This window comes from Petaurus breviceps, unplaced genomic scaffold (genome assembly GCF_028583685.1).
Source record: "Petaurus breviceps papuanus isolate PSGF00001 unplaced genomic scaffold, PetGlider_PUasm1.0 174, whole genome shotgun sequence".
Lineage (NCBI taxonomy): Eukaryota > Metazoa > Chordata > Mammalia > Diprotodontia > Petauridae > Petaurus > Petaurus breviceps.
Window position 1 is genome coordinate 12,817,084 of NW_027185761.1, and position 21,716 is coordinate 12,838,799.

The 21,716-nt window shown below is 40.1% G+C and overlaps 1 protein-coding gene across 1 annotated transcript in view; it reads right to left on the reverse strand.

Moving 5' to 3' along the window:
• FBXW12 (F-box and WD repeat domain containing 12) overlaps window positions 1-20,860 on the reverse strand; it is a 35,264-nt gene extending 14,404 nt beyond the window's left edge. The window contains exons 1-6 of the mRNA XM_069083762.1: window positions 20,641-20,860; window positions 19,154-19,191; window positions 11,246-11,409; window positions 10,562-10,680; window positions 6,318-6,527; window positions 427-591 (exon numbers count right to left, since the gene is read on the reverse strand). Of these exons, the coding sequence (XP_068939863.1) occupies window positions 427-591; window positions 6,318-6,527; window positions 10,562-10,680; window positions 11,246-11,409; window positions 19,154-19,191; window positions 20,641-20,736 (792 nt within the window). The 5' untranslated portion in view covers window positions 20,737-20,860. The remainder of the gene's footprint in view (window positions 1-426; window positions 592-6,317; window positions 6,528-10,561; window positions 10,681-11,245; window positions 11,410-19,153; window positions 19,192-20,640) is intronic.
• Window positions 20,861-21,716: the final 856 nt, after the last annotated feature.

Consider the following 21,716-nt stretch of genomic DNA (forward strand, 5'->3'; position numbering starts at 1 on the left):
TTGCCCTAATGCACACTGTCAAGTACTTGTCAGAGACAGAAACCAGGTCTTCCGGCTTCCTGGTCTTCTTCTGGACAACTCTCTAGGAACTTGCAATAAAGAACCCATGTGCCCTTGGGAAAAGAGAGCCTTGGAGGCCAGCAGGTCCTGAGGAACAATTTCTAGAGCAGAACTGATCTGTCCTTCCACCAGACTTCCCTGTTGCACTTACATTCTAATGAGCATTGAGTTATTTTGTGCCTGTGTTTTCTTTCTCCTATTAGAGTGAAAGCTCTTTATTTCCATTAAAGAACAGAGAACCTTGTAGGTGCTCATCACAGTGTGCTGAACGGAACTGAACCCAATGCTGGAATCTATTCCTTCAGCTTGTCATCAATATTTCAGAGTATACAACCTAGGGGAGATGTTTCTCAGAGAAGGCTGTACCTTTGGCAAAACATCTGGAGTCTCCGTGGAGCCAATGAACAACCAGTTCTTGTCAGGTGAGCAGCATAGCAAATCTGTATGACAATTCTGAAATGCAGTAACTTGGGAGACCTCCTTCAAGCAGGGAATTGTAAAGGTATAAAGCACACCTTCTGTAATGGCCACCTGAAAAACCAAGAAAAATTAGAGATATCTACAAAGCAGTAAGAAAGAACAGAGCTCACAAGGCAGAGAAGTAGAAGCCTAATCTGGTGCTCAAAATACTTTTATACTATCTGAGCTCACACACCATAAGCTATTGGGTTATATCTGTTGGTTACTGCCAGCTTTGTCCTAAAAAACAATGAATAGCTGGGTAAGAAAAAGGTTCCTGAAGATGGGGACCACAGCTAGGAATATAGGAATAACAGGCAACCAGAGAAGAATGTAGAGCAATTAATAATTCATAATAGGAAAACACTAGAAGATTTCCCAATTAATTAATATAGAGTAATTAATTATATATTTATATACAATTATTATTATTTAGATATATATAGATATATAATTATATATATTAACATAGAGTAAAGGGGCCCCCTTTCCCCACTAATTTGACATAGTCTAGAAAGGTTAGCAATAGCAATAAAACAAGTGAAAGAAATTAAAGGCATAAAAATGGGCAAAGAAGAAAAAAACTATTTGCTGATGACATGATCGTTTACTTAACATAATCTTAGGGGGTCAGTAAGGAAAGTAATACAATGTAATAGATTCAACAAAGTAGCAGGTTACAAATACTCAAAAAAAAATCAACAGTATTTCTACATGGCAACAAGAAGAGCCAAGAGCAAAGACAGATTTAAAATAACTACAAAATGCATAAAGATCTGGAAATGAATCCGTCAAAGTCCATTCAGTTCTTGTGTAGATACAATTGCCAAATGCTCCTTAAAGAAATAAAGAACAATTCATGTAACTAAAAGGAGAGTCAGTGGTATTGTCAAGGCTATGCTAATATAAAAAATGACAATACTACCAATGGTAATTTACAGATTTTAATACTATGCCTATGAAGCTAGCAGCTTTGCAGGGCTAGACAAAATAATAATAAAACTCATAAAAGATGTGGACTATGAAGGGAAATAATGAAAAAAGTACAAATGAAGAGACAATAATACTTTCAGACCCCAAATTATATTATAATCATCAAAAATATTTGGCATTTGTTAAAAATAGACAAGTAGATCAATGGAATGGATTAGATAAGAAAGAGCCAGAAATTGATTGAATTCAATGATCCAGAGTTATAAACCTAAAACATATGTTAACAAGGGAAGAACTCCATATCTGACAAGAATTGCTGGGGAGACCAGTTGAAAATAGACTGTCAGAAATTAGGGTTAGACCAACATATTTTTGCCGTCTGCCACAATAAACAAAACGGATATGCAACCTAAATATTAAAGATCATGTAATTAAAAAATTAGAAGAGAACTAGACCAGGTACTTTTCATAGCTGTGGCGAAGAGGGCTAATGCTTAATCACAGAATAGAAGCAACTACAAAGAATAAAGTGATAACTTTGATTACATGAAATTAAAAACCTTTTGATTAATAAAATTAATGCAAACAGAATAAGAAGGCAAGTAGTCAACTGTAGGGAAAAGAACCTTCGCACCAAATATCTCTGATAAAGTTTTGATAAACAAGATATATAGATAACTAACACAAATATATAAGACAAAAAGTCATTTTCCAATAGATAAATGGTCAAAGGGGATTAAAAAAACAGTTCTTAAAAGAATTTTGAATTATCAACAACCATATGAAGGGACATTATATAATAAGAAAATGAGAGAAATAATAATAATAGCTAACAATTATATAGCACTTACTATGTGAGAGGCACCTAAGCACTCTGTAGCTGTTATCTCATTTGATCCTAACAACACTGGGAGGTAGGAGCTATTATTATCCTCACCATACAGATGAAGAAACTGAGGCAAATGGAGGTTAAGTCACTTGTCCATAGTCACATAGCTAGTAAATGTCTGAGATCAAATTTGAACTCAAGTCTTCCCGACTCCAGGCTCAGCACTCTATATTCACTATATTCACAACCTTTGAGGTTTTACCTCACACCAAAACAGGCAAAGATGACAAAAGATAAGAATAGTAAAATCTTGGAGGGATTGGAAAGAGACTGCCACACTAATACATTGTGAGTAGAGCTCTGAATTGGTCCAACTAGCCTAGAAAGCAATTTGGAACTATGTGAAGAAAGTGATGAAAATGTTCATAGCCTCTGACTCAAAGATCCCACTATTAGGTATGTACTCCAGGGAGGCCACTGACCAAAAGAAAAACCCCATATACAATAAAGTATTTATGACAGTATATTTTGTAGTAGCAAAGAACTGAAAACAAATTCCTATCGAATTGGGAATGACAGAACAAATTTAGGAGTATTTAATCATAATGGAATATTAATATGTTGTTACAAATGATGAATATTTTGAATACAGAGAAGCAAGAAAAGGCTTCCAATGAACTGATGCAAGGTGAAAAAAGCAGAACCATAAACACAGGGAAAATAGAGATATAAAAATGAAAGATATCAATAAAATATATTTAAAAAATAAAAAGTAGGAAAAACAATACAGTGACTACGAAAAAAAATTAAACCTTGTACATTGTTTGAGGGACACTGATAAGGTAAAGAAAGTATCAATGGGACAAAAAGTATCAAAGCATCCAAAAAGCAAAAGGTACCAGGGAAAACAAGGAAAAGAATAAAGGAAGAAGTAAATAAGCAAATCAATATTGTAGTGGTAGGATAATACAGAGGAACTTTGCTTAAGTGGAAATATTTAAATATGTACACACATATAGGATGAAAATGAGAGGACAGAACAAATTTTTTTATTTTTCAGGCAACTCTAGGGGAAAAAAGTTGAAATCATGATTTCAGGTAAGGCAACAACAAAAAATTAGTATTATCAAGAGAAATGCAGAAATAATATTATGCTTAAAGGTACCCTGGACAGTGAAAAATACCATATTTAAAACCAAATGCCATAGTATCTGAGTGTTTAAAAGAAAATTTAGATGAAATACAAAAATACAGTAGGAAACTCATATTCCTCTTTAATAAGCAGATAAATCCAAAAAGAAGAAAAGCAAGAAGGAATATAAAAAGCTGAACAGATTATTGGAAAAATAAGATTTGATTGACCTGTGGCAACTTCTGAATAGGGATATTAAAGAAAATGTATCTATCTTGGCATTTTATTAAAAATGGTCATGTACTGGGATATTAAGGAATTACGAATAAATACAGACTAGAACAATAATAATGAACAAAGAAAAGATGAGCAAAAGACAGATCTAAGTGGAGATTTAGCAATGACATTCTAAGTAATGAATGGGTCTCTATGAGTTATAGAAACAATAATTATGTTAATGATAACAACAAGAAAACACATTATAGCTGTTAAAGTTATCAATTGAAAACATACATTATACAGTTAAAGTTGTTCTCAGAGGGAAATTTATGTCTGAAAATTTATATTGAAAAACAGAAAAAAGCTATCCAAAGAATTGCAACAAACATATAAAAGACTACTACAAATCAGAAATAGTAACAGAAATACAAATTAGAATAACTCTGTGGTTTCACTTCACACCTATAAAATGAACCCAAATGACAAAAGATCAAAAACTCAGAGTTGGAAGGGCTATGGTAAGACACAGACTAGGCATGTCTATATACTGTGGTAGAACTAGAAGCTGAAATAACCATTCTGGTGACCAAAATATTTGCTCTTTCACTCAGATATCATCAAGTTGAGCTCCCCAAGCAGTTCAAAGGCAGAAAGGTGCCATCTATGCCAAAAATAATTCATATTGACACTTTTTCTGTAGTAGCAAAGAAGTGTGTGTGTGTGTGTGTGTATGTGTGTGTGTGTGTGTGTGTGTGTGTGTGTGTGTGTGTGTGTGTGTAAACTGAGTGGTCATCCATGGGCAATGGCTAAACAAACTGTGGGATACATGAATAATGGAATATTATACATACATATATGTATGTAAGTATATATTTCTGAGGCTTCTGAGTCATTGACAAACCTTTGGTCTCATTTCCTAATAATGAATTACACTTCCCAACATTTTTTTTCATTGTATGTCCCCATGCCCTTCTTTGAAGCCTTTGTATATCAAGGTATATTTGTTAAGGGATGATTCTTAACATCCTTGGCTCCCTTTTCTGTCACCCTGCAAAGATGGAAAGAGTCTCTCTGGGGCTGAAGATGTTTTTATATTTTTCTGTTTAATGAGTTACAAGAGCCAAATAATTATTTAAAGAGTAGAAAATCTGCCCATGAGGAGTTCATCTTTGCTTAGCTGGGCTAATCCTTGGACAGTAGGCACATTCTGTTGCCAGGACCACATTGAAGCCTTTAAAGCCTGGCAGAATTTGCCAGAGTTTGGGTGCTACAGGTATATCTTTGAGAAAGCAGGGTCAAATTCATGCTACAGTGAGGTAGTGAAGTAGGACTCTTACAGAAGAAAGATTTAATTAAAAGAACAATATCAGAATACTTATTTTGTGCTTATGGATCTTTTAGTCATTTTGAATTTTTTGAAATTTCAAATTATTTGAAAAATAATTTTAAAAGGACTAAAAAATCTATAATCATACAACTATACATAACATAGTTGGCTTTATTCAGAAGCAGCTGGGCAGCACAGTGGATAGATAGCTGGGCGAGGACTCAGGAAGATCTGAATTTAAATCTGGCCACAGACGCTAGCTGTATGATCCTAGGCAAGTCACTTAACTTCTATTTGCATCTATTTTCTCAACTGTAAAATGGGGATAATAAAAGTACCTACCTTGAAGGGCAGCTGTGGGGATTAAATGAGATAATATGTGTATGATGTATGTATTTGTAAAGTGCTTAGCACAGTGCCTTTTATCTAGTAGGTGTTAAATAAATGCTTATTCCCCTTCCTTTACTTGTAATACCAACAAACAAACCTGAAAACAACCTATCTGTTCAAGATTAGAAAATGCCTTAACAAACTGTGATATGTTTGAGTAATAGAATACTTACTCATGTTCCGGACCTGTCATTTCATTGGTATATAGAATTTCTGGTAAGGAAAATTTCTTCTATCTATGCAGATCAGCAACTTCTCTGGACCTTATAATTACTGAGAGTTGATTGAGAGCCCCAAGAGGTATAACATGAACCCAGGTCTTTCTAACTTTAAGACCAGTTCTGTCTCCACTATGGTATGTTGCTGTCTCTTTGTAATTCTATTCTACTGTAAATGACAGCTATATTCTAAAACATTGAATGCCAGAGCTAGAAGGGGCCTTAGAACACAGGATGTTAGAGCTAGAAGTTGCCTTGGAACACTGACTGTCAGAACTAAAAGGAATATTGTAGCACAGAATTAGGGCCTCGAATACAGGATGTCAAAGTTGGAAAGGACCTCAGAGAACAATTCTAGGGCTTGAAATGACCTTAGAGTATAATGTAGGAGTTTGATGGGACCTCAGAGAAGATATAATTCTGGGATTCTTATCCTGGATTCTTCAGACCCTCAAAGGATCTATGGATAGATATAGGAGAAGGGGTTATACTGTGAACTTATATGAGAAAAAAATACTTCTTTATTTCCCTAGACTTTTATTTCTGTTATAATCCTATGGATTTTATGTATTTAAGACCAATATTCTGAGAAGGGGTTCACAGGAGTCCCAGACTACCAATGGAGGTCCACGGCACAAAAAAGTCAAGAACCCCTGATCTGATTCAATTCCATCATTTTACAGAAAAAGGAACAGGGACATAGAGACAAAATAACCTGCTCAACATCAAATATCTTCCAAGCCTACTTACAGTCAAGAAGGGGCTTTCTGGCACCCCACAGAGCACCAGATTACACCAAGTAGAAGGTGTGATGAAGGTGGCTTGCTCCTTCCCAGTTTGTCCATCCCACACCTTGATGGTCCCTTGCTCATCCATGGTGATGACCAGCTGAGACTCAGGGATGGTCAAAAGTCTCTTCAGTGGTGCTGGCTGAACAGAGCTGGACCAGATCTCAGTGCCCTGGGAAAACAAATGCTCATCATTTACCATTTGTGAGAACAGCTACAGCAATATCTAGGAATCTGTTAAACTGATGTGGCTCCTCCACTTAACAACCTCTAGGGTTTCCCATTGCTTACTAAATAAAGTATAAACTCCTTATTCTGGCATTCAAGGCCCTAACCTACTTCTCCGTCTTAGCCCTACACCATTCTGTGCCTTGTGTCACAGGCAAATTCTCTTCCTACCCTCACCTACTCCATCATAGAATCAGATTTACAGTTAAGGCATCTACAAGGTCATCTAGTCTAACGAATCGAAGCACCTTAAAGAGAAAGAAACTGAAGCCCATAAAGGAAAAATTACTTACTCAAAGGCACATAGGCAGTAAATGTAAGAGGTCAGTTTTGAACCCAGGCTCTCTGATTCCAGAATCAAGTGTTCTTTCCACATCCTCTTCGTTCTTATTTCTCTGCCTAACTTATGCATTCCCCCATTCCTGAACTAGACTCCCCTCCCATATCTGTCTGTCCAAGTGCAGTCTTTAAAGTCCAATGCAGAGACTATGTCTTCCACGAAATCTTCCCTAAAAATCTGTTCTTCCCAGTTCTCTTGAAAATGATAGTGATTTCCTCCTCAAATTTGTCACAGCTCTTTGCTCAGACCTCTCTTTTCGCTTACCTCATTTGTCCTCATATCAATTAATCAATCAACATATATTAAGCACCAGGCACTGTGCTAAGTCCTGGGGATACAAAAAGAGGCAAAAAAAAAAAACCCCAAACCCCAGTTCCTGCCCTCAAGGAGCTTACAATCTAATGGGAGAGAACATGCAAACAAATATACACAAAGCAAGCTGTACACAGGATAATTAGGAAATAATTAACAGAATGAAGGCACTGAAATTAAGAGGGGTTGAAGAAGGCTTTCTGTAGTAGGTGGGATTTTAGTTGGGACCTAAAGGAAGCCAGGAAGGTCAGCAATTGGGAGCTGAGGAGGGAGAGCACTCCAGGCATGGAGGACACTTGTCTGTGTACTTTTTCTCCCTCATCAGTTTGCATATTCCTTAAGAGCAGAATGTCTGTCAGATTTAATTTCATAACCCTTGTGTATAACAGTGCCTTGCCCATAGTAGGTACTTATTTAGTAAGTGTTTACTGAATTCAAAAACTCCAGCAGAATGCCTTCTGGGGCATTAATAAAAATTCTCTTTTCTCCAAATACCTTTTCTCTTGTTTTCAAATTCTGGAACCACTTGGAAGAAACTTAAAAGCCATCTAGCTTACCTTTTTTGCTTTATAGTAGAAAAAAAATATAAGGCCCTAAAGACCCAACCAAAAGAAGGGAAGTGAATTACTCAAGGTCACCTAGAAAATTAGTGTCAAAACTGGTACTCTTCCTTGAATTTCTTATTGTGTCACCGTGATGACTCAGCCAACCTCATTTGCTGGAAATCTTGATTCAGAGCCAAAGGAGCCTTTCTAGAGATTACATCATAGAATGAAACCAGTGGAAATATTCTCAAGGTCACATGCCTTCTGTGCCCTCCTTCACTTTCTTCAACACTGGCTGTTCTTGAGGACTAAGAGAGCAAAAAAGGCCCTGGTCCTGAGACTTTGGCTGGAGAGCTGGCTCTGACGTAAGCCAACAGCATGACCATGCTGAGTCCTTTCCCTTCCTGGGCCTTAGTTTCACCAGTAAAATGAGTGTCAGACCAGATGATCTCTGAAGTCTTTTCCAGTTCTCGCATCCTGTGATTTTATGATTTTAAGACAAGGAAATGGGTCCATGGCTTGAAGAGTGAGGGAATTAAAATGACTTTCTTTAGTTCTTCATGGATATCACCATGGATCTGGGACCAGAAAACAAAAGGACCCATTCTGAGGTCCCTTCAGTCTCTTGTTTTTACCTCTCATGTCAAGTCAACTTGACTGCTTCATGAATTAAGTGGGATGGGTCTTAATCTGCCCTAGCTGAGGATGCCCCTGGTCAGTGAGATCGTGGAGTCATTCAAATAGCAGAGAGACTTAGAAAGCAATGAGGAGGGTGGGGAGGGGGAAGGTCACAATTCAAGATATAAAAGATCACCAGAGTCACCACAGGGTTGCATTAAAAATATGAGCTCGCCAAGTACATTCAATGTAGAAGGATCAGAAGCATCAAATGATGTAAAAAACTTGTTTCATTCTTCATAGAATTCACAGGTTCATAGATTAAGGGTTGGAAGAGATCTTAGAGGCCATCTAGGCTAATCTCCAAAATGGGTTATCCAGAGAATGCACAGATATTCTCTGCCTGAATACATGTTTGGCTTGAGCTTTTGGGTGCATCAGAGAAGACAAATTCCAGCAGCTCCCAGTCTGGGTGTTTTGATATGATGTGACAAACCCTGAGTGATACCCTTGGTCCTTCTCCTTCCTCTCCCTTCCTGACCCCCTCCCCCAACTTTCCAACCCCATCCCTTGATAGCAGCTAGGTGGGGTACCCAGTACTCCTTCCATTGTATCACTTAGCTACCTCTACACAACACTGCATCATCCCCCTTTGTAGGTAGGCTGCTCCCCTGCCTGGAATGCTCTCTCCTTACCTCTATATCTCATAATCCCCTAGTTTGCTTCAAGGCTCAGTCCAAGTGCCAAGACCTTTCCTGATTCTCCAAGCCAGTGCCCTTCTTACCCCTCCCCAAATTATTTTATATTACATAATTATATATTATATTTATATATAATATATTATACATATATAAATATACATTTATGTATTTAATTATTTCTGTGTCGTTTCTCTCCCCTGCCTCCTCTTCACAATAGACTATCAGCATCCTGAAGGTAGGTATTATTTGGATTTTATCTTTGTATCCCCTGAACCAAGCCTGGTGCCTGGCACAAAGTCAGCACTGAAAGACTGCTTGTTTGAGTAAAGATGTATGAACTGTGCCAGGGGTAATTATTTGCGTTACAAAGGGATTATCTGGTTTACAAAGCATGTCACCACAACATTCCATTAAAAAGTTGTGCTCCCCAGTGTATTTAACTTAGTATTAAATTAACAACAATTTTACACATGCCTCAAGGATATACCAGGAATATGCTACTTGGTAACAATTTTACACTAACGAGGTGACTTTGTATTAGTGTGCAAAGTCTTTATGTTGTTGTTCAGTCATTTCAGCTGTGACTGACTCTTTGTGTCCCCATTTGGGGTTTTCTTGGCAAAGATACTGGAGTAGTTTACCATTTCCTTCTCCAGCTCATTTTTACAGATGAGGAAACTGAGGCAAACAGGGTTCAGTGACTTGCCCAGGGTCAAACAACTAGTAAGTGTCTGAGGCTGGATTTGAACTCAGGAAGATGAGTCTCCCTTACTCCAGGCCCACAACTCTATCCACTGTGGCACCTAACTGCCCCTATGAAGGAATCGTAGGATGATGAAATTAGAGCTGGGAGGGACTCAGGTCATTTGTCCATCCTTCTCATTTTACAAATTAGGAAACTGAGGCCTCAAGAGCATATTGAGATGCTACTTTACCAGGCACTTAAAAGTAATTCTTATTAATGTTAGAGTCAACTTGGCATACATGATTGAACACTGATCCTGGAATCAAGAATACAAGGTCAAATGCTAGCCTCTGACATTTTCTAACTCTGGGACCCCGAGAAAGTCACTTAATATCTGTGTTTCTCAGGCAACTCCATAGAACTTATTTAGCAAGTCACACAGGAGTTTTGATCCATATTAATGGGAGCAGTTCTCACACTAGGAGTTTCTTCAGTAACAAAATCACAGATTCTTTGGATGTTTTTTCATTCATATAAGAAGAGGAGATCTGAAAATAAGCTGTACCAAGACCGCTATTGAGGAAATATTATCCCCCTACTCAGAATCACCACTGATCTGTTTCTTTGCAAGACTTTCTAAAAATGCTGGATGATTACAATGATATTTACGTTACTGAGCAGTGTCCACTGTATCCCCAGACATCTGTCAACACAGCCTTTGCATCATGTGGGTTTGTAGTTGGGAACATCGCACTTCCTGCCTCCCTCTAGACTCACCTCTTGCACATTCCAGGCACGGACAGTACAGTCTGCTGACACAGTGCACACCACTGACTTCTCTTGCCCATCAAATCTGTGTTCAATGGCTGAAAGGTAAGCCATTCCATCTATCTTTCCTGAAATGAAAAGCAAATGGACCCCTTTTGGCCATAGGAAGCAAATAATTGGGTTTCTCTCCTAATGATGATAAAAAGGCACCTAAGAAACTCTTTACCTGCCCCTCTCTTCAAAAGTTAACTTGGTTGTAGGATGATTGGGAAAGTGGGCGTGAGGTCCCTCAGCAAACATGACTTGCTTAGGGTAAATGGAATGAGTTCTAGCATTTTCCTATGAATCTGTTGGTAGCCATCACTGTCATGGCTTTCTTTTAATCTACAGTACTATGGTCACCATAATAAAAGGAATGAGAAGAAGAGGTGGGGAGCAGAATATTTCTTTGGGCCTTGGGCTAGTGAGTTAAGAAGACACAGGTTAAAATCCCACTTCTTTGGTGTATGACCGTGGGCAAATCATATCAGCTGAGACTCAGTATTCTCTTCTGCAAAAATGGGAATAATGTGCTCCTTATCGCACAGGGTTACTGTGCATCTTGAATAGAATAATGTATGTAAGTCACTATACATACTTTCAAGGGAGGGGTGTGTGTGTTGCTTGTGCTGTGGTTCCTCTAGTATTTATTACCCTCATGCCCTGAAATGGCTTTGCAAGTGAAATCTTGCGAGGGCCTCCCACGAGCCATCTGGTGCTCTAGCTGAGAACGATGGAGGTAGTACTGTTTCCATGTCTGTGCTCTTTCACTTGATTGAGAAATGTTGCAGAAAGTCCATCGGCTCAGGCTTAACCTCCTGAAAGAGAGTGACAAGGTTTCATTTGGGTCCCAAATGCTTTCTCGTGCTTCTCATGAGTTGGGGAGGGGAGTGAAGAGCAGTCAGTTAATAAGCAACTATTAAGTGCCTTCTATATGGCAGGCACTATGTTAATCACTCAAAGAGAGGCAAAAGACAGTCCCTGACCTCTAGGAACTCACAGCTGAACAAGGGAGATGCATGCAAACAGTCATGTAAACACAAACTATAGACATGATAAATTGGAGATAACAACAGAGAGAAGACACCAGGGAAAATTTCTTGTGGATGGTGAGATTTTGGGGAGGACTTAAAGGAAAGCAGGGGGGTCAGGTGGCAGAAATGAGCAGTGAGAACATGACTCTCCAGGGCCCCAGCTTGGCGTCTAGAGATACAATGTGTGAACAGTAGCCTGTAGATCAGCGGCCCTGGATCTCAGAGTCCACAGGGATGAGGAAGGTATAAGAATTCTGGAAAGATGACTCAGCTCTTCTCAGCAACACAAAGATCCAAGACAAGTACAAAGGACTCACAGTGGAAAATGCTACCCAAATCCAGATAAAGAACTGATGGACTCTGAATATAGATCGAAGCATACTTTTTTTTTTTGCTTAATTTTTTTCATGGTTTTTTTCCTTTTAATCTGTTTCTTCTTCCACAAATGTGACTAGTATGGAAATATGCTTTACATAATTGCACATATATAAGCTATATCAAATTGCCTACCATTTCAGGAAGAGGAGAGGGGATGGAGGGATGGAGAAAAATTTAGAACTCAATATCTTGTAAAAATGAATGCTAAAAATTGTCTTGACATATAATTGGGGAAGAAATAAAATACTATTTATAAAAAGAAGAGAAAGGTAGGAGGGGGCCAAGTTGTTCAGGGATTTGAATGCCAAACAGATGATTTTATATCTGATCCTGGAAGGGTAAGGAAACCACAAATATTCATAGTAGGGGGAGTGATCTGGTCAGTTCTGCTCTTGAGGAAGTTTAATTTGACAGCTGGACTGGAGTGGGAAGAATAATCCTATAGTGATGCTATTCTTGACTGTAAAGCAGGAGGAACTTTGTGTCTTGGAGGTTCCATTAAAACATCTTTTCACTATCAGAAAGACAATGACAAAAATAATGTTCAAGTGCAAAACTTTGGGCTTAGTTAGGTGAATCCCACTGGACTGAGAAAGATGAAAGCCATTCATTGTTAAATTGAACAATTATTTATTAAGCACCTACTATGTACAGAGTGCTGGCTATACAAACAAGAACAAAAGGGAAAAAAAACCCTAAATGCTATTTGTCTTCAAAGGATCTTACATTCCAGAGCTGGGAAACAACAGAAAAGCCACAGATATACACAAAGTAAATGTGAAGTAATTTGGGGAAGAGGGGATAGGTAAGCCAAGCAGTTATGGTTTTCATGAGGGATCATGAAATGATCTGAGTCCCAGGAATCACAAAATATCATAGGAAATAGAGTTTGAGAGCTAGAAGGCAGCTTCCAGGTCATTAAATCCAATGCTCAAAAAAAAATGTCCAAAGAGGACTTACTAGAGTGACTTCCTTGAGTTTCAGTTTCTTCACCTGTAAAATATGGATTATAATATTTTAACTACCTATCTTGTAGGCTTGTTTCCAGGAAAATGCATAGTTAAGGTCAAAAACCCATTCATTTACTAGGGAATGGCACCAATTAAATGAAATAGAAAACTCAAGATTTCTTCAATTGTCTTACTACAAATGTATTTTTCAAATTTGCACATTCTTTTTAAATGATGCTCTATCACCTACTATATTTACTTACATAATTTTGAACCACTGTCTCCATCTTTTAACATTAAAGGATAGCAAAATTTGTGGCCAAAATATGATAACAGGTATTCATAAAGATTTTGGTCTTGGTTCAGGGCCACAAGAAGCAAACTCAAAATTCCCACTAAATAGTTAGTAAGAACAATTTTCTAAAGACAAGTAATTCATCCAAAGGCACCTGGAAGTCAATGGCAGGGTTAATTAAAATCTGCCAGGTGTGACTATAAAATAAAGCAGCTGATATTAACACACATGCCAGAACTTGTTGGTCAGAACTTTGTCATGTATAAAGAACAGTAAGAAGGGCAGTTTGTCTTGACTGCTGGGTATGTGAAGGTTGGCAATGTGTAGTAATTCTGGAAAAGGAGGCTGGGACCATCCTGTGATAGGCTTTCAATGCCAAACAGAGCAATTTGTATTTGATCCTGGAGACAACGGGGAGCCAGGGAAGTTTATTGAGTAGGGGAGTAACACAGTCAGAACCATGCTATAAGGAATTATAAAGAAATCACTTTGGCTGTTGGGTGGAAGATAAATTGAAGGAGAGGGGAACTGAATTTTAGTAGCCCATTTGGGAGGCCACTGTAATTGTCCAAGCAAGAGGGGATAAGAGTGTGAACCAGGGTGGGAGATATGTGATTGGAGAAAAGAAATGTAAAGTATGTGCTCTTAAAGTGGTCTGGGGGCTCTTGGGGACATTCCAGTTCTAGGTCTCTGGTCCTATAATCATGTGCAAAGCCAGATGTTGATCCTTCTTTGCCTATGCTTATTCCCTTCATTTTTTTTCTTACTTTCATGCTATAATTAGCAATATAATTACATACCAGTGCTAACAGCTGGAAGAGCTTTTAATGTTTCTCTGCTACAAATTATGCTTGCTCTTGATTTTCGATACTTCTGATCATAGAAAAGAAAGATTTTCTTATGCCTATGCTTTTTTATGGTGTTATCAAAAATGATTATGAGAAAAGTGAAATTCCTGAGAGTTGTATTGTAAAAAGAGTAATAAACATATTGTACTTTTGTGAAAGAAAGTGATTCAAGAGAAAATGAAATTCTCCAAGAACTATAGTACAAGAAGTACAGCAAAGTGAACATTAATGTCTATTATATTTTGCAAAGGGTTTGTTATAGTCATGTATTTGTATTGCTTTGTTGGTAATATGAACTATATTTATTTTTTTCCTAGTACAAAACAGTTCTTGAATTCTTTGATGAATCTGACCATAATGGTGAATCCTTAACTATCTCACTGAAGCCATTTTACTATAATGTTTATTTAATATGCATTCATCAACATTTTCATATCCCTTAGTGACCCCGGGCTAGAGTTTTTCCTTCTATTCTCTCTCTTCTGTAACTTGGGCATCAGGACTACTGTTTTGATCTCCTTGCCCTGTTTTCCAGGTCAGTTATTTTTCGATAATAGATATCTCTCTGCTTCTTTCAATTTTGCTGTCCTTTAACTTTGCTCTGTTATTTTTTTTTTTGCTGAAATACTGAATTCTAAAATTATTTCCTTGATTTTAAAGGGTATCTACTGCTATTTCCCAAATTCTGTGCTAAGCTTTTTATCTCTTAGTCTATTAGGACTTCCAATCACTATTGGGGTTCTTGTGGACATTCTGTTCTCTTTTCTGGGGTTCAAGTTCTGGCTATTACTTAATTACTTTCTTCTCTAGGGTTGAATCCTGGGAATCTCTGATCTCAATCTTTACAGTTTAAGGACATTTTCTTTTTGCCCCTTTCCTTAGTCTCTCTGATACATAACTATATCAATAAGATAGACAGCTATCTATATTTATATTGTTATCTATCTGTCTTTCCAGGATTCAACTCCAGAAGAGGGAGGGAAAGAGGGAGAGAAGGAGAGGAAGAGAGAGAATGTGTGTGTGTGTGTGTGTGTGTGTGTGTGTTTCTTCTCCTCCCAAACCAGTTGAGGAGTGGAATTTGGGGATTCTGCTAGATTACAATGTATTTTTTCTTTTGAGGGGGAGGAACTGGTAAAGTCCCTTTCTGGATATATGCTCCACCTGCTAATGGTCCCCACATCCTCCTGCTCTTCAGCCCCTTGATCTGCCTCCACATGGAACCTTTAATATTTGGCCCAGAGAGAGATGGGTGGGAGTAGAAAGAACAGATGAACAAAGTACAAAAACAGTGGGAGTCTGAGAGCAGTGGCAAACACTCCTCATGTTTGGTGGCTAGTGAAGGTCCTTTCTAGGTGACTGGCCCACCTGGGACTACTAACCTTCCCAGTGCCCCCACCCCTAATGGTATGGTAGGGGCAAGGGCAAAGTGGTCATGCCAAAGAGATAGGAGGGAGGTGATAGTGTGGTCCTGCTAGTTTTACCTTTTCTACATGAATTGCCTTGAAGGAATTCTTTTTCTTTCTATTCTTTTAATTGTTCATGCTTCTTACCTTCTTGAGGCAGTAAGGGAGAGCAGAATTAAGGCACAACCTTTCACACGATTTGTGGAAAAGTCCACAAAAACTTGCTGCAAAAAACAATCTTGCACTTGATCTCACATACCCCTATTGTTTCCTAAAATTCAATTTCACAAACATTTTTAAGAACTCACTAGATTCAATATTCTCTGGCAGGTAGCCCCCACATCACAGGATCAGAGAATTACAGATATGGAGTTGAAAGGAACTGCAGAGGTCATCTAGTCTTATCCTTCCTTATACAGATGAGGAAACTGAGGCACAGTGAGATCAAATGACTCGGCCATGGTCACACAAGAAGCAGGGGTCAGAAATGGCCTTTAAAACCAAATCTTTTGACGTTAAAGCCAGTTTTCCTTCTACTGTGTCATATAGCTTCCTCTCTTTCTAATTTTCTTTTTGTTGTTTGGTCATTTCAGTTGTGCCAGACTCTTTGGGAACCAATTTGGGAGTTTTCTTGGCAAAGATACTGAAATGGTTTCCATTTTCTTCTCCAGCTCATTTTACAGATGAGGAAACTGAGGCAAAAAGGGCTAAGTGACTTGCCCAGGGTCACACAGCTAAACTGTGTCTGAAGCCAGATTTGAACTTAGGAAGAGGGGTCTTCTTGACTTATGGCACAGCATTCTATACTCTTTGCCACCTTATATCTCTTGCTATCTATTGGTTCTTTCCTAGCTGCCTACAAACACATTCAAGTGTCCTCCCTCCTTAAAAGTCCTCTCTAGACCCTATGATAGCCTTATACTATTTTCCCTGTCTTTCTTCTCCATTTGTCAGCCAAACTCCCTGAATAAGCTACCTACACTCATCCGCTTCATCTCTTCTCACTCCTCACCTCAGTATTCTGGTTGCCAACCTGATCACTCACCTGAAACTTTTTTCTCTGAAGTTAACAGAGATGGCTTACTTGCCAAATTCAGTGAATGGCCTTTTCTCTTTCCTCATCCATCTTGACCTCTCTGAAGGATGTGTTGTCACTAGGGACCACCCTTCCCTACTCCCCTGGTTTCCACCTAATTGTCTGGCCATTCCTTCTGAGTCTCCCTCCTCTGACGGATCATCAGCTACATATGCTGTGGGTTTAACCCTGTCCTTGGCTCCCTTCTCAACACTTTCTCGCTTGGTGACCTCATCAGCTCACATGAGCTTAATTATCATCTTTATGCTGATGCCCTTTAGATTTATAAATCCAGCTTTTTATTTCTCGAGTTCCAGTCAAACATTTCCAAATGATTGATTACTGTATTTCTCAAACTCAACCTGTTCAAAACAGAATCCATTCTTGTCTCTCCCTCCTGCCCCTCCCCAAATCTGCCTCTTTTACAAACTTCCCTATTTCTGTCGAGTGAACCAGCGTCTTCCCAATCAATCCTGACTTCTCCATTTCATACACCTCACACATCCAGTCAGTAGCCAATTCTCATAATTTCTACTTGCACTATATGACATGCATCTAACCCCTTCTCTCCACTCACAGCCACCATCCTCGTTCAGGCACATATTACCTCTCCCTGGACCATCACAGCAGCCTCCTCATTGCTATTCTTGCATCCAGCCTTCCCCCACTCCAATTCATCTTCCATAGAAGTGTCAAAGTGATTTTTCCTAAAAGCACAGTTCTGAAAACATCATTTTCTTACTCAAAAGAAGTCTGGTGGTTCCCTTTTTGCTTCTGAGATCAAATAAAAACTGCCCTGGAATTTAAAGCCTCTTTGCAACCTGGCCTCTACCTATCTTTTCAGCCTTTTTTTTACATTTTTCCATTTTATTTCTCCCCTTTATGAGGACTGCGGTCTTCCCAGACCAGCCCTCTGATTTTCCTCATATGTGACCCTTCATCATGACATATTTGCACTGGAATGCATTCCTTTCTCTGTTTCACCTATTAGAATCCCGAATTTCCATTCAGGCTTAGCTGCAATGTTACCTTCTCTATGTGGCCTATTTTCCATGTATCTATATATGCACATGTTGTCTTTCCTCCAAGCTAATTTGTAAGCTCTTTGTTTGTTTTTTGGAGGGGGGAAGGCAAGGCAATTGGAGTTAAGTAACTTGCCCAAGGTCACACAGCTAGTAAGTGTGTCAAGTGTTTGAGGTCACATTTGAACTCAGATCCTCCTGACTCCAGGGCCAGTGGTACATTCACTGTACCACCTATTGTATGCTCTTTGAAGGCAGCTAGGTGTAGCTGTGGATAGAGCCCTAGATCTGGAGTCAGGAAGACCTAAATTGAGATCTGACCTCAGACACTTAACTAGTTGTGTGATCCTGTGCAAGTCCCTTAACCAGTCTATCTCAGTTTCTTCATCTCTAAAACAAGGATAATTAGTGTACCTACTTTCCAGGATTATAAGGATAAAATAAGGTGTTTGCAAAAAATTTTGCAAACCTCAAAGTGTTATATAAATGCTAGCTATCATTGTTTCTATTCAGATAGTCTGGTTAGCACCCTGAGAGGAGTCAGAAGGAAGGAGGGTTGTAGGAGAAGGGTGCCAAGTAATATAACTCCAGGGGTGGTGTAATGTAAAAGTGGGCAGGAAATACAACTTCTCTCCAGGAAGTACCCCTCCTTTTAAGAAATGGGTCTGCTATACAAAGGAAATTCTCTATAATGGTCCACACAGTGATCAATAGATACATATTACTATTGTACATTAAAGCAAAAGTCACTCATAATAAATCATAAAGCAAATACCCACGAATGGAGGGATTTGTATAAAAGTAATATGAAGAGAGGAAAAACTCTAAAAACTAGAGGGAATCAAAAAAGTTTTCATATAAGCACTAGCACCTGAGCCTTAAAGGAAGCTAAGGATTCTAAGATCAGAAGATCACAGGTATAGAGAGAGATGGAGCCTCAAATGCTATTTTACAGATGAGGAAAGTGAGACCAAGGGAAGTTGAATGACCTGTCCAAGGTCATACTGGTCAATCATCAGAGGAGGGATTTGATCTCAGGTCCTCCGTATCTAAAGCCATTGTAATATATTACCTTTCTGAAACAGTGGTGAAGGAATAACATTCCAGGTATTTGGGGCCAAATCTGAACAAAGGCATAGAAATAAGAGATCAAGTTTAAATGTAACAGAGGCCTGGAGAGACTAGGAGCAGACACAAAATACCTGCCATGAAGATAAGGCCTCAGCTCTCATTGGCCGGCTTCCTGTTAGCCAAAGTATGGCCAGTAATTGAGTTTGCCTGAAAGGTAGAATGCACGAGCAGTAGGAATGTAAAATGACTAGAAAGGCTGGGAGATTGAAGATTGAAGGAGCAGTGAGTGAGTGTTATTATCCCGGACAAACAATTCCTAATGAATGAGAAAAAATCTGCCCCCCCCCCCAACCATTCTCTTCTATTCTTGTTTCCCTATAAAGAAACAGAGCTGAAAAGAGAACAGGCACCCAGTAAAAGGCCAGTAGATTATTTTCTTTTTCTGAATCAGGGGTCACTTTCCTCCAAATTTCATCCTTCACTCACCTCCACAGGAAGGCATACTCAGCAGCTTCATTCCAGACCTGGAGAGGGAAAGGAAGGGAGATGGAAAGAGAGAAACATTCTAGGGAACCTCTGTTACTTTGGTCTCCTGACTTGCTCTCTGTTGGTGTGTTGGAAGAGTTCTCTCAAGGAGTAATCCTCAAAGAAAGGAGAAGGGGAGAGAGCTGGAACTTGTCCACTCAACATCCAGGCTCAGTATACTTTTTGCCTTTCCAATGTTCTTTTGAAATCTCAGGTTGTTCTATTCTGAAACTGAGTAACAGCCCTAGGCCCATGTTGCCACAATGTGAAAGAACACGGAGAGTAGCTTTCTATGTAAAGAATTTGGACTCAGGGGATGAGGTTCAACTCTTTTCTCTACAAACTGTGTTAAATTGGCCAAATTATTGACCTTTTATGAACTTTGGTTTTCTCAACTCTGAAATGAGGACAATTAATAGCTGTCCTTCCTTAACTTATAATGTTGTTATGAGGCTCAACTGAAGTTACTTTTATTAAAAAAAAAAAATCCAGACCACAGATTCCCTCTTCCCCAACAACTCCCAAGGTCTCATGCCCCAGAAGAGCCTCTGTCCAGTCCCTTAGCCCAGGCTACCTGCCAATGCATCTCAGGTCTTTAAAGAGGGTGGAAATAAGGGACTATACAGTGTAATTGAAGACTGGAAAGAAAATTGTATCATTTGAACTCCTAGATCCCACCCCTGGTCTAACCACAATAAATGCCAATCACAATAGAAAGCAAACCAGAGAACTAGCCAAGAGAGTTTCCCCTACCCTTTGCCCTCAGGTTATGAGTTTGAGGAAAAAATCTATTTATTTAGAGAATGAGTACAGCTAACCTCGAGTTATCCATGACCTTCTATTCCCCCCAAACAAGCAACAAAATGAGGTTAGGTTAGGGGAAAAAACCAGTGGTGGGTAATCAAGAGACCTGCCCTACCTCTGCCACTAACTTGCCAGGCAATGTTTCCTCATATCCACCTCGTGATGCCATTTCTAAGGTTATTCCACTTAGTTTACACTCAGGAAACATGGGGGGGGGGGGGAGGGGAGGAGGAGGCAAGGAGCAGGAGAGGGACAAGGTCGTGACCCTGGGACCCTCACATAAGGCCTCTCCAAACTGCAGGAAGAGCAGCCTTTTAGGTTTTGCCCTGCATTATAAAAGTTCTAAGAAATTGGGGGAATCCCAGAGGAACCTCGAGATGTCACATCACCCATTGCCCCGCCAAGGGCCAGAAGCCCAGACGGGATAGATGGGCCCTCCTCTGGCCCTAGGGTGTCCATGGGGGTTAGGTCCTGTGCCGCTGCCCAAACTCAGCTGATCCCACCGAAGTCCATGAATAGCACCGCCCTCCTCGACCCCAACACTTCAGGGCGGTGGGAGGGGACTCCAGGACCATTGGCACAGGGCCTCGGGACAAATCAGACAAGCAGGTGTGGGGTGCCCATCGGGAGACGCCGGCTCGTACCTTGTCCACCTGGGCCGCGCGGAGCAGGTCCGGCGCCTCCAGGAAGGAAAAGACGTGCAGTAGCCCGTCCAGAGGCAGCACTGTCGGGGTCTCCATCCTGGGCCAGACCCGTCCCGTCCCTTCAGCCCTCTTGGACCACCCGGCGGACTCCTTGGAGTCTCGGTCCCTGCCTACGCCCAGCCCCGCCCTCCCTTCGCTTCCGCCCCGGAGGCCCAGGCCCTGTCCCCGCCCCCAGTCCCAGGCCAAGCTCCTAGGCTCCTCTTTGCCCCGCCTTCCGCAGCCGGGCCCTCGCGGGGCCCATGCTCCGGCCGCCCTGGCCCGGGGGAATCTCCTCCTGGCCTTCGCCCGAGGGACTCAGGCTCGCGGCCTTGCCCTGGGCGGAAATCCCGTGCTTCGGAGCTCGTTCCCTGGCCTCCTCCCTTCCCATCACACCACCACCCCTTATCCCACCTCCCCCACCCCCGGGCTCCGCAGCTCTCCTGGCACCGGGGCAGATAAGGCTCGAAAATGGGAGACTGGGCGGCCTGGGCAAGTGACCCCCGGGGCCGCCGGGGCACAGCGGCCTCCGCCTTCGGCATCTGTATTTTTCCACATTAAATTCATCATTTTTTTTTATCGCGTGTGTGTGTTATGTATAACTACACAGGCCTCTTCACTTCACTTGTTCGACTGATGGGATATAAATAAACAAACCTTTCCAACGTGATTACATATCCCAATCCTCTGGGATTCCCCAAGTTATATTATAGTTATCCCGTCACGTAAAAGGGGGTGACTGGTGATGTCAGTAACTAGCCAAAGTAAGGTGCATTAGTCAATCACACTGAAACATCTCCAATTTCGCCTTATAATAAAATCAGGGAGCTCACATTTTTTTATGGGACCTTTGCTTATAACAACCCTCCCTTATTCACTTTCAAGCTACTCTTTCTGAAAGACTTTTGATCACCATCCCCAGGCACAGAATGTCCCCTCATGTCTAATTTAGAGTGGTGATCTTATCCTGTGTTGCACAGTTCTTTGTCAGGGTTTATAGGTAGTTGATTTTAAATTCGAATTATTTAAATTTTTAATCC